The 13,800-nt window shown below is 56.9% G+C and overlaps 1 protein-coding gene across 1 annotated transcript in view; it reads right to left on the reverse strand.

The window, feature by feature from the left end:
* Window positions 1–5,690: 5,690 nt before the first annotated feature.
* The window catches only part of MAPK8IP2 (mitogen-activated protein kinase 8 interacting protein 2), a 46,488-nt gene continuing 38,378 nt past the window's right edge, over window positions 5,691–13,800 (reverse strand). Inside the window, exons 10-12 of the mRNA XM_070754597.1 lie at window positions 8,421–8,491; window positions 7,252–7,350; window positions 5,691–5,905 (exon numbers count right to left, since the gene is read on the reverse strand). Coding sequence (XP_070610698.1) covers window positions 5,827–5,905; window positions 7,252–7,350; window positions 8,421–8,491 — 249 coding nt within the window. The 3' untranslated portion in view covers window positions 5,691–5,826. The remainder of the gene's footprint in view (window positions 5,906–7,251; window positions 7,351–8,420; window positions 8,492–13,800) is intronic.

A 13,800-nucleotide genomic window follows, 5' to 3' on the forward strand; every position in this document is an offset into this window, starting at 1 on the left:
GGGGTCTCTGGCCCTCCTCTTTCGGGGTCTCGGAGGCCCATGTAAAGAGGGAGCCTTCCCCCTTCCCGAGTTTTCTGGAACCGCCGCTGATCGTTCCGTTTGGGCCACGATGAAGTTCACCGGACCGGCTGAGGTCCGTCCCCCCATGCGCGGCAGGCGCTTGCCCGCTCCACCTGCCCTGGACGCAGCGTCTCCGTTCCTCTCGCAGCTGTTTCTGGGACCCAAGAAGACGCGCCCGCCCGCCCGCCTGCCCAGCCTCCTCCTGTGGAGGCCCGAAGACTGCAGACCCCCCTTTTCCCCCGATTGCCCTCCCCTCGTCTGCAGGAAGTTCATTCTCGGGACTGGGAAAGCTGGACGCCTCCTTTGGAGCGGGGAGACCCCTCCCCACCGCTCACTTCCCCTCGAGGGACGCAGGAGAGGCTTTGGCCCTCCTGCCAATCCAGGCCGACCAGCCCCTCCCACCAAGCAGCTGCAGCCGTGCCTGTGTTCACAAACACTGGGTGGTGACGCGCCCCGGAGCCTCGGCTGACCGGAGTGGGGCCACCACGGCTAAGTCCCGATGGCAGGCATCGCGCGAGGGAACGCCAAGCCCGGCCTGACACTCATGCGGCCCCCTCGGCCCCCTTCTCTTGGCTGGGCCGGGAGGAAACCCCTGAACCATCTAAGCCCCCCTTCCTTCTGAGCCCCGGTGCCTCCTCTTTCCCCGCTCACCCACCACTCAAATAAAGCTCAACCATTGTTTTTCTCAAAGTCAAGCAACCACTCTGAAGGGCCCCCTGCCTGTCACAGGTGGGACCCCATGGACCCCATGCAGTGAGGCCGTCTAGCCTCCAGGGAGTCGGGTGGGTGGGTGGGAAGAAGGGTCATGTGCAGAGACCCCTCACCACAACCTGGGGGAGACCCTCCCCACTTCACAAGCCCCCCTTCCTTCAGGCAGTTTGGGTCAGAAGAGGCGGTGCTGACCAGGGATCAGTTCCTAGGACGCAGCCCACCATGGGGCAAACTCAGCCCCATCTTCCTTGGAGAAGCCCTTGTGCCATCCTGGGGGGGCCCTTGGCCTGCGGGGGATGGACCCCCAGAGGGCTCCCAGCAGGCTTGCAGACCAAGGGTGAGAAGCCCAACACACTCGGAGGGCACCAGATTGGGGAAGCCCAACGGCCGATGGGCCCTTGCACCAGATATGGTCAAGACCTCCCTCCCTCCCCCATGTTTTCCAAAATAACCAAAATTGCCCCCGTGGACATCTCGCTTCTGGATGGGTGGGTCTGTATCAGCCAGGGACCCTCCCGGTCACAACAAACACTCCACTCCTGCGTCCCCCCCTGCACGCAGCACCCCGGACCCCCGTGCGAGTCCCACCCTGCTCAGCCCGCTCCCTCGCCTGCTCCTGCCTTCGCTTTTCCCAGCTGCCCCCGTCTCCTGCCACGCTTCCCCTGCCTGCTTGGCAAAGAAGGACCCGCTTTGTGCCCTGCCGGCACCTCTCTGGCCTTGGCCCCGAGGCAGCGGACCCTCCCCAGCTGGAGCGAAGCATGTCGCTCGCATGCCCCCGCTTCCCTGTCCCTGGTCCGGATTGCACGCAGCCGGCCACCCTCCCTCCTCCTCCCTTCCCAAAGCCATCGCAGAGCAGGACGGCAGGGGCTCCTGGGAGGGGGGGTCCTCCTGAGACTCACACACACACTCCACTCCCCCCCCCTTGTCTGCCCCCGAGAGACTGTGACTTTTTCTCATGACTTCTCAGTGACCTTGGTTACCTCTGCATAGAGTTCGGTCTCTCACGGGGAGGTTTTGCCTGGAGAATTCCTTACGGTGGCTGGTTTTTGGTTGGGGGCCTTTAGTCCCCCCCCATCTGAGACGCCCACTCACCTCTCTGGGCTTTGGAAACAGGCAGGGACACACACACACTGTCCACATATACCCCAGCCTCCTGTGAAGGGCCAGGAGCTCCTGCAGCTGCTGCCTGGTGGGGCCACAAACAAAGAGGCCCCCCAGCTCTGCATCCCAGGCAAAACCCATGCAGATGAGGCATCTCAACCCCCCCCCATCTGTCCCCTCCCCATGCCCCCACACACTCTGCTGCTGCCCCTCCCCCTTGGTTTGGCTGAAGGTTTATCAATTGACAGGGTCAGTTTGACGTCACCCCTTATTTTATACCGATTTCCTGAGGAGGTCCGACTTCTGCAGAGTAAGGGGGGGCCCACTCACTCACCTCCTGACCCGATGTTGTGATAACAGCCCCCCCTACACAGAGAGAGAGAGAGATCTATGTTTCTTATATTATTATTATTACTATTATTACTATTATTACTATTATTATTATTATGTAATAAATTTATAAGAAATGACTGGGCGGTGGTTTGGTTATTGCTGCTGGAGAGCGGGTGGCGAAAGAGGGGCCTCCGTGGGCTTCCAAGTAGGAACACTGCCCATCGGTTGAGGAAGCCAAGAGAAGGACGGAGCTTCAAGCCAGGACTCAGGAGCTTGTGCCGGACTTTTGCCTGTTCAACTTTCCTCCCTGGGTCTCTTCTCATAGTTTGTGTCTCCAATTCAATTCAAAAGGGGCAACAGGAATGATCAAGGGAACGGAGCCCCTCCCTTGTGAAACCAGGTTGCAAGGCCTCGGTCTCTCCAGCCTTGAGAGACGGCGTTTAAAGAGGGGACTTGATCGAAGGGCATAAAATCCTGCAGGGGACAGAAAAGGTGGATGGAGGAAAATCATTTTCTCCATCACACAATACTAGGACGAGGGGTCACTCCCTAAAGCTCACAGGTGAGAAAGTGAGGACAAATCAAGGGAGATGTTTCTTCTTCCCCCAGAGGGTCCTTGGTAGATGGGATTCACTCCCAGAAGAGGTCGTGACAGCTGTCAGCCTGGAGAGCCTCAAGGCAGGATGAGACAGATTCAGGGATGCCAGGTGTATCCATGGTGGTCATTGAAATGGATGTCCATGTGCCTAAGACTCTATGTGGGTTGAGGCAGGCAGGGTTCCCTGAGGTCCCATTTGTTGGGGGTCCAGGGAAAGGGAGGGTCTTGCCTTCTCTTTCTGCTCAAGATCCCAAATGGACAATTGGGGGACCACTGGGGGACAGAGAATGCCGGACTCGATGGGCTTTGGCCCCATTCAGCAGGGCTCTTCTTAGGTCCTTATGTTCAATTCAATTTATTGGATTTATAAGTCGCCCATCTCCAGAATGGACTCTGGGCAGCGTATAACAATAAAAACAGTATATAATGAATAAAACCCCAAAATTTAAAAACATTCAGCCATCAATCATTCACCACTTTGGGCCGGAGCTGTATGTTTTTGCGCAACGGACCCGAACCTGGTGGCCAAGCCATGTTTTTAAGGCCTTTCGGAAGGCCAGGAGGGTGAGGGGCAGTGTGACTCTCTGGGGGAAGTTAGTTCCAGAGAGATGGGGCCCCCGCAGAGAAGGCCTTCCCCTGCGGTCCCGCCAGCCCACACTGTTTGGCCTTCAGGCCTTGGAGGAGGCAAACTCTGTGGGACCAAACTGGTCTCTGGGAAGCATGAGGCAGAAGACGGTCCCGTAAACAATCTGGTCCTAAGCTACTTATGGTCAAGTATAAGAGAGGTTTTGGAAACAGGCAGCTTTCTTTTCCCGGGAAAAACGTCTTTGGAGTCTTGTCAATTCTCACAGTTGAGTGTCCGTTTCCCCCAGGCCTTCCCCCTCCCTTCCAGCCCCCCCACCCCGCCCCAGTTTTTGGCACACTGGCAGTAAGTTCTAACATTTCTGTCCAGACAGGGCAACGATCAGAAATAAAGAGCCACACGCACTGTCCAAAATTAGATCATTTGTTTGAAGTGATAATTGCTTTTTTCTCTCCTTGTTTAGTGGCTGTTGTGGTTCGCTCTCAGCCACGCTCTCTGGCCACGGACTGTGAGCCTGGCGAATCAGGGCCATCTGGGCACGGCCAGCCTGTGTGGCTGTCGGAGGGGTCAGAGAGTGAGCTAGAGGAGGAAGAGGCTGGGTGTGGGGAGTCTACAGAGGCTATAGAACCCCCCACTGGGCATTTGCCAGGGTCTGAGGAGGAGGAAATGAGGGATCCAATCCTGAATGCCCGGGTGAGAAGGGTGCAGGGGAGGCAGGAGCACTTAAGAAAGCTCAGAGAGAGGAAGTGAGCACAGCTGTGCATAGTCAGCACCCTGGAGAGGATTGAAGGGGAGGAGTTGAGAGGACGCTCTTTGCAAGAAGTCAACCTTTGCGCCTCCGGAGGAGAAAAGCACGGGGAGAGTGTTTTTTCTTGATAATCTTGGATTCAATACTGGACATTTATAGGGTGAATCTTGTGAGTAGACTTTTTGGCTGGGAAACAAGTGTGTGTGCCATTATCTTATCAATTTGGCCTCACGCCTGGACTTGGGCAGGGGAAAAAGACTTTGATTTGCGTTTGTGACGTAACAAACGTCTCGTAAAGAACTCTGGTTTTCTGTCTTTTGAGTTTATCATTTGGGGCTAATTACCGGCCGGCTGCCGTGCAGGACAGAACAGTGGCCATCTATTGTTTCTTCTGATGAGGATTTAGAAGAGAGGCACACACACACACGCACACTTCAAATACTGGAATGCTGCTGTGATGCTCCCCCCTCGCCAGGCCCAGGTCCCGCCACCCTCCTCCTCCACCTGCCCCCCACAGACGGCAATGACCAAGCCCGGTGGTGACACCAAGCATATATTTTATTGAAAGTCCAACTCGTGACAAGGCAGTGAGCAGGGAGGGACCCTCGCCCGATTTGTACAAGTCGCCACTGCTCCTGGTGGGTGAAGTTACAGATAAATATCGTTACATGGAGAGACAGCGGTGGGCGCCAACGCTCGGCTCGGACGGCAGGCGGGCTGGGCAAGCGGATGCGTTCACCAGGCACAGCGGGGCAGAGCGGGGGAGGGGCAGCCGAGAGGAGAGCCGGAGAGGGAGGGGGGTCTCCCGAAGGGCCTGCAGCCAGGCTGACTCACTACCAGGACCGGGGGGGGGAGAAGTGGTCAGCAAAAGAAAGGCTGGGTCCTCTACAAATGGGGATGCATGGAATGGTCCTTGCTCGTCTCCTCACACCCCTCTGCCCCCCCCCACCAAAGACAGCTGGACCCCCATTTCCCCACTTCTGGCTCCCGGCTGCCATGCAGCAGCCTGCAGGGGGTGCGTCTATCTTGCAGCCCCCACCCCCCCAACTCAATTGTGCCCTGGCAGGTGAGAATTAGCAGGAAAATATGCAGTGGCGGGGGGGGCAGGTGATGGGGGAAGTGTGCGCACACATACAGCAGCCCCCCCTTCCTGAAAAAACCGATTTATTGAGAGGGGAGCCAGAGCAGCGAGGCCAGGCAGAGCGGGGGGGGAAGCAGAATGGGGGAGGCCTTGCCCTCCCCCACGAGAAGGAGTGAAGGGAGGCTGGTGGGGGGGCTGCCAGGGAAGCTTCTTTGAGGGAGGGGCCCATCCATGCTTGCCCATCCCCCCCAGCCTTCCTTCCAGCCCAAACGAGGGACCTCATACAAAGGCCGTAATTCTTGGGGAGCCCCACCCCACCCCTCCAAGCAAGCAGGAAAGTCCTACAGCCCCCCCCCCCCTCCTCAGTACCACCCCCTACTCAGAGCCTGGCCTCTGCTGCTCCCCTGGGCACGCTGTGGGGGATGGGTGGGGAATTGGGAAAGGGGCAGAGGGGACAAGGTGCCCCCCAGACTAGCCTGGGCCCCCAAGCCCTCCCCCCCGTGCCAGCCCCCCTCGTGCAGGGAAGGGGGTGGGCTCGGCTGCCTGGCAGGACGCAGGCTTCTGGCTCCGTCTCTCTCCGGAGGGGGTGGGGGGAGGGGCTGCCCTCCAGCTCACGTCCTACTCCAGGTAGATGTCTCTGTGGGGCAGGCAAACTCCAAGTGCTCCTGGTAGTATTCCTGAAAGGCCCGGCTGCAAAGGGGAGAAGAGCGGAGTTGGTAGTACCCCTGCCCAGTGGGGGAGGGGGGGAGGCCTCTTACCTGGGAACCCCAAAGGCGAAGGGGGTAGAGCCACGGAGGGCCCCCCCCGGCCCTCGCTTCCACCTCCCGCCAGGTGACGGTGGCCGTGCCTAGCTCAGGCCAGGCCCCAGCAGTGTCCCCTGTGGAAGCGGGTGGGGGCTGCCCCTGTGCCCCCCCCAGAGGTTGTGCTATGCAGGGACCCCTCCCTGGGTGAGGGGCAGCTCTTTGGGCAAAGATGGGCGCAGGGGGCGCAGGGGGCAAGGAACAGAATGCGCGCCGTCCAAAGCAGGTGGCCGGATCCTTCTGCGTGGCTGCGAGGACCCCGCCTGACCCCCGGATCCTGAGGAGCCCCTGCCCAGTCCCTCCAGCCCCCAGCCCAGCAAAGGAGGGGGCAGGATGGCGGGTTGGCCATCGGCTCCCCCTTCGGGGCAGGATTAGACTGTGGGGCCCTGGCATTAATTGATTGTTTGTGTGTGTGTTTATTTTTCATTCATTCATTCATTCAATTTGTTTGTTCATTCATTCTATTTATTCATTCATTCATTTCATTTATTCATTCTATTTATTTATTCATTCATTCATTTCATTTATTCATTCTATTTATTCATTCATTCATTCATTATATTTATTTATTTATTCATTTATTCATTCAATTTGTTCATTCATTCTATTTATTTATTCATTCATTCTATTTATTCAATTTATTTATTCATTCATTCTACTTGTTTGTTTGTTCATTCATTCAATCTATTTATTTATTCATTCATTTTATTTCCTTATTTATTTGTTCTACTCATTCATTCATTCTATTTATTCTATCTATCTATCTATCTATCTATCTATCTATCTATCTATCTATCTATCTATCTATCTATCTATCTATCTATCTCTATCATTTATGTCTAGGCTGATCTCCTCCACAGACCAACAGGAGTCAATACAAATGGAAGAGGCAAGAAACCCAAACGTGAAATCTAATCTAACCGCCCAGTGACTAAGGCAGTTCAACCACATCCATTCCTCACAATCGTCCATTCGGCCAGAGCAGGAACGGCAATGCTCAAAGGCAAAGATGAGTTTTTAAAACCTTACAAAAGGCCGGGGGGACGCGGTGCGAATTTCGGGGGGGGGCTAGTTCCAAAGGGCTGGAGCCGCCACAGAAAAGGCTCTTATTCTGGCTCCCCCTAGCTACAAGGGCTGCCCTACCCGGAAGAGCTGGGGTGCCAGCTGCTGCTAATACGCCCCCCCACCTCAAGGTGGTTGCAGCAGTCCCCCCCCCCCGCCCACCCACCCACTTACCCTACACACTCAGCCACCGGCCGCATGGACTCCTGCGAAACGAAGACGTGGCAGGCGAAGCGACTCAGGACGGGGTGCTTGGTGATGAACCCGAAATAACTGCAGGGGAAAAGCCACGGTAGTGAGGGCAAGTGGGCAGAGCAGCCACTGAGCACACAGCTGCCAAGGGGAGGGGGGCAACGGGCACATCTGTTGAGCTTGGAGGGGCTGGGAAGAGGAGGGAGGGAGGGAGGAAGGAAGGAAGGAAGGAAGGAGAAAAGGAAGGAAGGAGAAAAGGAAGGAAGGAAGGAGAAAAGGAAGGAAGGAAGGAGAAAAGGAAGGAAGGAAGGAAGGAAGGAGAAAAGGAAGAAAGGAAGGAAGGAGAAAAGGAAGGAAGGAAGGAGAAAAGGAAGGCAGGGAGGAAGGAAGGAAGGAGAAAAGGAAGGAAGGAAGGAGAAAAGGAAGGAAGGAAGGAAGGAGAAAAGGAAAGAAGGAAGGAAGGAGAAAAGGAAGGAAGGAAGGAGAAAAGGAAGGAAGGAAGGAGAAAAGGAAGGAAGGAAGGAGAAAAGGAAAGAAGGAAGGAAGGAGAAAAGGAAGGAAGGAAGGAGAAAAGGAAGGAAGGAAGGAGAAAAGGAAGGAAGGAGAAAAGGAAGGAAGGAGAAAAGGAAGGAAGGAAGGAGAAAAGGAAAGAAGGAAGGAAGGAAGGAGAAAAGGAAGGGAGGAAGGAAGGAGAAAAGGAAGGAAGGAGAAAAGGAAGGAAGGAAGGAGAAAAGGAAGGAAGGAGAAAAGGAAGGAAGGAGAAAAGGAAGGAAGGAGAAAAGGAAGGAAGGAAGGAGAAAAGGAAGGAAGGAAGGAGAAAAGGAAGAAGGAGAAAAGGAAGGAAGGAAGGAAGGAAGGAGAAAAGGAAGGAAGGAGAAAAGGAAGGAAGGAAGGAGAAAAGGAAGGTGAGGGAGGAAGGAAGGAAGGAAGGAGAAAAGGAAGGAAGGAGAAAAGGAAGGAATAAAGGAAGGAGAAAAGGAAAGAAGGAAGGAAGGAAGGAGAAAAGGAAGGAAGGAGAAAAGGAAGGAAGGAAGGAGAAAAGGAAGGAAGGAGAAAAGGAAGGAAGGAGAAAAGGAAGGAAGGAAGGAAGGAAGGAAGGAAGGGAGGGAGGGAGGGAGGAAGGAAGGAAGGAAGGAAGGAGAGCCACTCACCAGCTATTGCGAGGGTGGCAGCCGCAGAAGGAGACATTCTTCATCTGGAAGAAATGGCTGCAGCGCTCCAACTAGGAGGAAGGAGGGAAAGAAAGAGGGAAGGAAGGAAGGAGTGAGGAATCAGCCATGGCCTTCCTGGAGTCACTGCTAGGGGGCTGCCCACCGGACCTGGCCTTCTTGCCCACTCGGAGCCTGCCTCCCCCTTCCCACCCCCCACGACCCATGGAGCTCAGCGTGGGTGTTGGGGCCCCCCGCCAGCCAGCCCATGCTGTGCCCGGCAGGATTCAAATGGTCCCCGAGATTCTGGACACAGCCTGGCCTCTGCCCACCACAACTCTGGGGCATCCAAGGTTTGCCCCTCCTCTCCTGTGGACCGGCCGAGGGCTGGGCAGTGGCTGTGCCAACCTCCTTGCCAGGAACTCCTGGCCTTGCACTGGGGCCACCCTGCAGTAGGCTTCACATGCCCGATAAGCTAACTAACATTTAGCCGTGGCCAAACTGAGACCTGTGACGCCAAACCTTTTTTTCCTCAGGTGCCAAAAGTGCATGTGTGTGCACTACTGCACATATGTATGTGCCAACACCCATAATTCTGTGCCCCCATGTGCAGCCCCCCCCCCCTGTGCTGGCCTGTCCCCCTTTGACACGACACCCCCTCCTCTGTTTCCTGATTTCCAGGGGGCCCAGGAGGCTCATTTTTCATCCAGAGTCTTTCCTGGAGCCTGGAGAGGCTGAAAACGCCCTCCCCCGTCCCTCCGGAGGCTGAAAACGCCCTCCCCCGTCCCCTCCGGAGGCTGAAAGCGCCCTCCCCCGTCCCTCCGGAGGCTGAAAGCGCCCTCCCCCGTCCCTCCGGAGGCTGAAAACGCCCTCCCCCCGTCCCTCCGGAGGCTGAAAGCGCCCTCCCCCGTCCCTCCGGAGGCTGAAAACGCCCTCCCCCGTCCCTCCAGAGGCTGAAAATGCCCTCCCCCGTCCCTCTGGAGGCTGAAAACGCCCTCCCCTGTCCCTCCGGAGGCTGAAAGCGCCCTCCCCGTCCCTCCGGAGGCTGAAAGCGCCCTCCCCCGTCCCTCCGGAGGCTGAAACGCCCTCCCCCGTCCCTCCGGAGGCTGAAAACGCCCTCCCCCGTCCCTCCGGAGGCTGAAAAACGCCCCTCCCCCGTCCCTCCGGAGGCTGAAAGCGCCCTCCCCCGTCCCTCCGGAGGCTGAAAACGCCCTCCCCCCGTCCCTCCGGAGGCTGAAAATGCCCTCCCCCGTCCCTCTGGAGGCTGAAAACGCCCTCCCCCCGTCCCTCCGGAGGCTGAAAGCGCCCTCCCCCGTCCCTCCGGAGGCTGAAAGCGCCCCTCCCCCGTCCCTCCGGAGGCTGAAAACGCCCTCCCCCCGTCCCTCCGGAGGCTGAAAACGCCCTCCCCCGTCCCTCCAGAGGCTGAAAGCGCCCTCCCCCGTCCCTCCGGAGGCTGAAAGCGCCCTCCCCCGTCCCTCCGGAGGCTGAAAGCGCCCTCCCCCCGTCCCTCCGGAGGCTGAAAACGCCCTCCCCCGTCCCTCCGGAGGCTGAAAGCGCCCTCCCCCGTCCCTCCGGAGGCTGAAAACGCCCTCCCCCCGTCCCTCCGGAGGCTGAAAATGCCCTCCCCCCGTCCCTCTGGAGGCTGAAAACGCCCTCCCCCGTCCCTCCGGAGGCTGAAAGCGCCCTCCCCCGTCCCTCCGGAGGCTGAAAGCGCCCTCCCCCCGTCCCTCCGGAGGCTGAAAACGCCCTCCCCCGTCCCTCCGGAGGCTGAAAATGCCCTCCCCCGTCCCTCTGGAGGCTGAAAACACCCTCCCCCGTCCCTCCGGAGGCTGAAAGCGCCCTCCCCCGTCCCTCCAGAGGCTGAAAGCGCCCTCCCCCGTCCCTCCGGAGGCTGAAAACGCCCTCCCCGTCCCTCCGGAGGCTGAAAGCGCCCTCCCCCGTCCCTCCGGAGGCTGAAAACGACCTCCCCCGTCCCTCCGGAGGCTGAAAACGACCTCCCCCGTCCCTCCGGAGGCTGAAAACGACCTCCCCCGTCCCTCCGGAGGCTGAAAAACGACCTCCCCCGTCCCTCCGGAGGCTGAAAACGCCCCTCTCCCTCCACCCAAGTCAAAAACCAGCTGGCCGGTGCTCACAGGCAGACTGGAGCTGAGCTAGGCAACTGCTCATGTGCCAGCATGCTTGCCGTAACTTTGCCGTCACAGCCTTAGGCCTCTGATGGCGACCTATGACACACGTACCCAAAGTGCCATGCGGAGCCATATCGCCTGGCACCTGCAGCGTCACCCGTCCCCTCTTCCAGATTCCTGCCGTGCATGTGCCCACGACGATCACTGGCCTTTGTAACCAAAAGAGCTGGTCTTCCATTTTCCAGCATGAACATGCGCACCGGCCAGCTGATCGGCATGAGCGCATGCACAACAGTAACTGGAGGTCTCGCCAGCTGGCGCACATGCGGGTGTGCTGGAAACCAGAAGTACATATTCTTGCATGCGCACGCCTCCTGGGCGACCCCTCTTCCTGCTTGCGGCCTAGAGGAGCACACACACTTTTCATGTGCTTTGCTCAAGAAGTGCCCCCTTTCTGGCACTCACTCCCACGCGCGCACAGACGCACTCAGGTGAGCCGAGAGTTTCTGCCAGTGGAAGCCAAGAGTTCGAGTCCTTTCCAATGGCCCCCTCCCCACGGCAGACCCTCACCTCTTCTTCCTGACTGTATTCATTGACGGTCAGAATCAGCTTGATGCCTTGCAGGCTGATTTCCAGGTCACAGGTGGACGGAGGCCTCAGGTGGACGGTCAGCTTCCGGGTGGTAGCAATCTGCCGAGAGGAGCAGAGGAGGGTCAACCCTGGCGGCCGGACCCTGCATGGGAGACCCTTCCCCGCTGGACTCATGCACGGCCTGCTCTCCTAAGCTGATTTGCTGGGCATGGACCACCTGGGGTTCAGGTGAGGTGATGGGCAGCATTGGGCTGCTAGCCAGTACGGGCCACACTGTGCACCAGTAGTAAAACAGGCGATGCACGCGCAGCTCCAGGTGACCGGCGGGCGGGTGGGCGCATCCTGGGGAGATTTTGGTTTTGTGCATGTTCAGGAAGCAAAATCTCATGTGCAAGACAGAGGGGGAGATTTCGGGAAATTTCTGCTTCCGCTCATGTGCAGGAGCAAAGCATCAAAATCTCATGCGCATGTATATCCCTTGGCAAGAGTTTGTTTCCAGAGCATGTGCAGAAGGAAAATCTCACCAGGACGTGTGCGCGCCCCCACGGGTCACCCAGAGCTGCGCAAGCATCGCACCGATAGCAGCGGTAAGTGGGAGCCCACGCCAGGTGATGGGTCCACAGCGGCCACTCCAGGGCACCTGTGTCAAGCATCGCCCAGGGCTTTCTCTCCCCACATGGGCTCAGCACACAGCCTCCCACACGCCAGCTGGAAGGAGGCGCTCCACTCCACGACTCTCACCATCCAATACTCGAGTCGTGGAATCTTCCGTGGAAATCTGGACAGCAATCAGTCCGAGAAGGTGCCAGCATTGGGATGAGCACAGCGCCAGGAATGGGCCGCCCATCTCTCTTCCCACTGGAGTCCGGTGCAGTCCCTCTGGCTCCTCTGATCTCCCCAGGGGGAACCGGATAAAGCTCAGCCGGATCCATAGGAACCAGGGCGGCTATTGCCAATGCAAAGGTTGGCTGATAATATTAATGGGGGACCGTGTTGTGAGCGCTCCTTGTCCCCCCTCTGGTCATGTCAGGTTCTGGGGAGGATGAGCCAGGCCCCTCTGGGTACCCTCGGCCAGGGGGGTTGCCAGCTGAAGCTGAGGGTGAGAGTGAGGGAGAAAGTGACCTGGATGAACCCGAGGGACACCAGAGGTGGCAGATATGTCAATGAGGGACTGGTCCGAGTCAGAGGGCGAAGAAGAGCCACTCTTAGATGTTCGGTGCAGGAGGTTACAAAGCAGACAACAACACTTGTATGGTAAAAGGAAGTTGTTTGTAGTTTTAACTCTAGCGGGTTGCTGACCACTCCCAGCAGGTATATAAGCCAGGCCTTCTGGGTAATTCTGGGTGGAGTTTCAACGTTGCTTTCATGGACCCTGTTAGATCAGGGGTTCCAGAAATGTTCCCCGAAATACCTGATTTCTGTTCTGCAAAACTCAGCTCATAGAAGCTGCCTGCCTGCCTGCCAGAATGTGGTGAGCTGAACTGTATGACTCGCGCCTGGTTTCTCTTGCTGGAATGCAATTAGCCCTGACGCTGGCGACTTTCCCGGAGGCCTATTTGATAACTCTGCAGCTGTGAACACCTATCTCAATGAACTTTCAGAGACTGACCATTGCTTGCGAAAGTGGCTTTTTCATACTTCAAAGCTTCAATCGTGGGTTTTCGCCTTTTGTTTCAATCAAGCCCGGACTAGAACAGAGAGTGCGAACATCCCACGAACTTTGCATCATGTTGTGACCGAACGTCCCTCAGAAGGCGCCCTGGAAGCCTGTCAGCACATCATCCCCTTGAGGGCAGTGCTGCCCAATGGCTAAGCGACTTTGCATATCCGGACAGAAGTTTAGCCACTCGAGTAACCGCTCATACTTAATATAATTTTATTCATCACTCATATTGGTTCTTTTTTAAAAAAAATAATTCAATGTAGTCTCAAAAGTGGTTATGCAAAAGGCAACTGGACTTTCTTGGGGGTTTTTTCTTTGAAGACATTTCACTCCCCACCTGAGAAGATTCTTCAGTTCTGGCTTCAAGCTTCTTTTTCCAAGACAAAAAGAAAGTCCAGTTGCCTTTTGGGGAAAAAACAGACCTTGAGGACAACCGTGATCTGGAGGATGGAATCGCCGTGGAAATTGACAATGTTTTCTATTTTGATACTTAAGGGGCAGTGCAGCCTTGGCTCATGGAGCCCTCCGCCCCCCACGGGACTCACCTTCTGCATGGCCGCACAGAGGATGCCGTTGCCCTGATGGAAGGGCACCTCCACCGAGCCCAGGAACTGGACGTTGAAGTGCTCCACCCAGCAGGGGTTCCGCTTCAGCCCTGCAAGGGACACTCAGGGTCATCTCTGGCCTGGCCTCCTGCAGGGACCCTCCCCCTGCCTCTGGTCCCGCACCCATGGAGAACCATGCCAAAAAGGGGGAGGGGTCTGAAGAAACCCAGGGACCCCCCTCTTGGGGCCATTTTTTGCATTAGAAACAGAGAAACATAGAAGACTGACGGCAGAAAAAGACCTCATGATCCATCTAGTCTGCCCTTGTACTATTTCCGGTATTTTATTTTCGGTTGGATCTATGTTTATCCCAGGCATGTTTAAATTCAGTTACTGTGGATTGACCAACCACATTAGCATTTAGACTTATACGAGGGTCGCCCAGAAAGTAATGCACC

Source organism: Erythrolamprus reginae, chromosome 6, assembly GCF_031021105.1.
Source record: "Erythrolamprus reginae isolate rEryReg1 chromosome 6, rEryReg1.hap1, whole genome shotgun sequence".
In the NCBI taxonomy this organism is placed as follows: domain Eukaryota; kingdom Metazoa; phylum Chordata; class Lepidosauria; order Squamata; family Dipsadidae; genus Erythrolamprus; species Erythrolamprus reginae.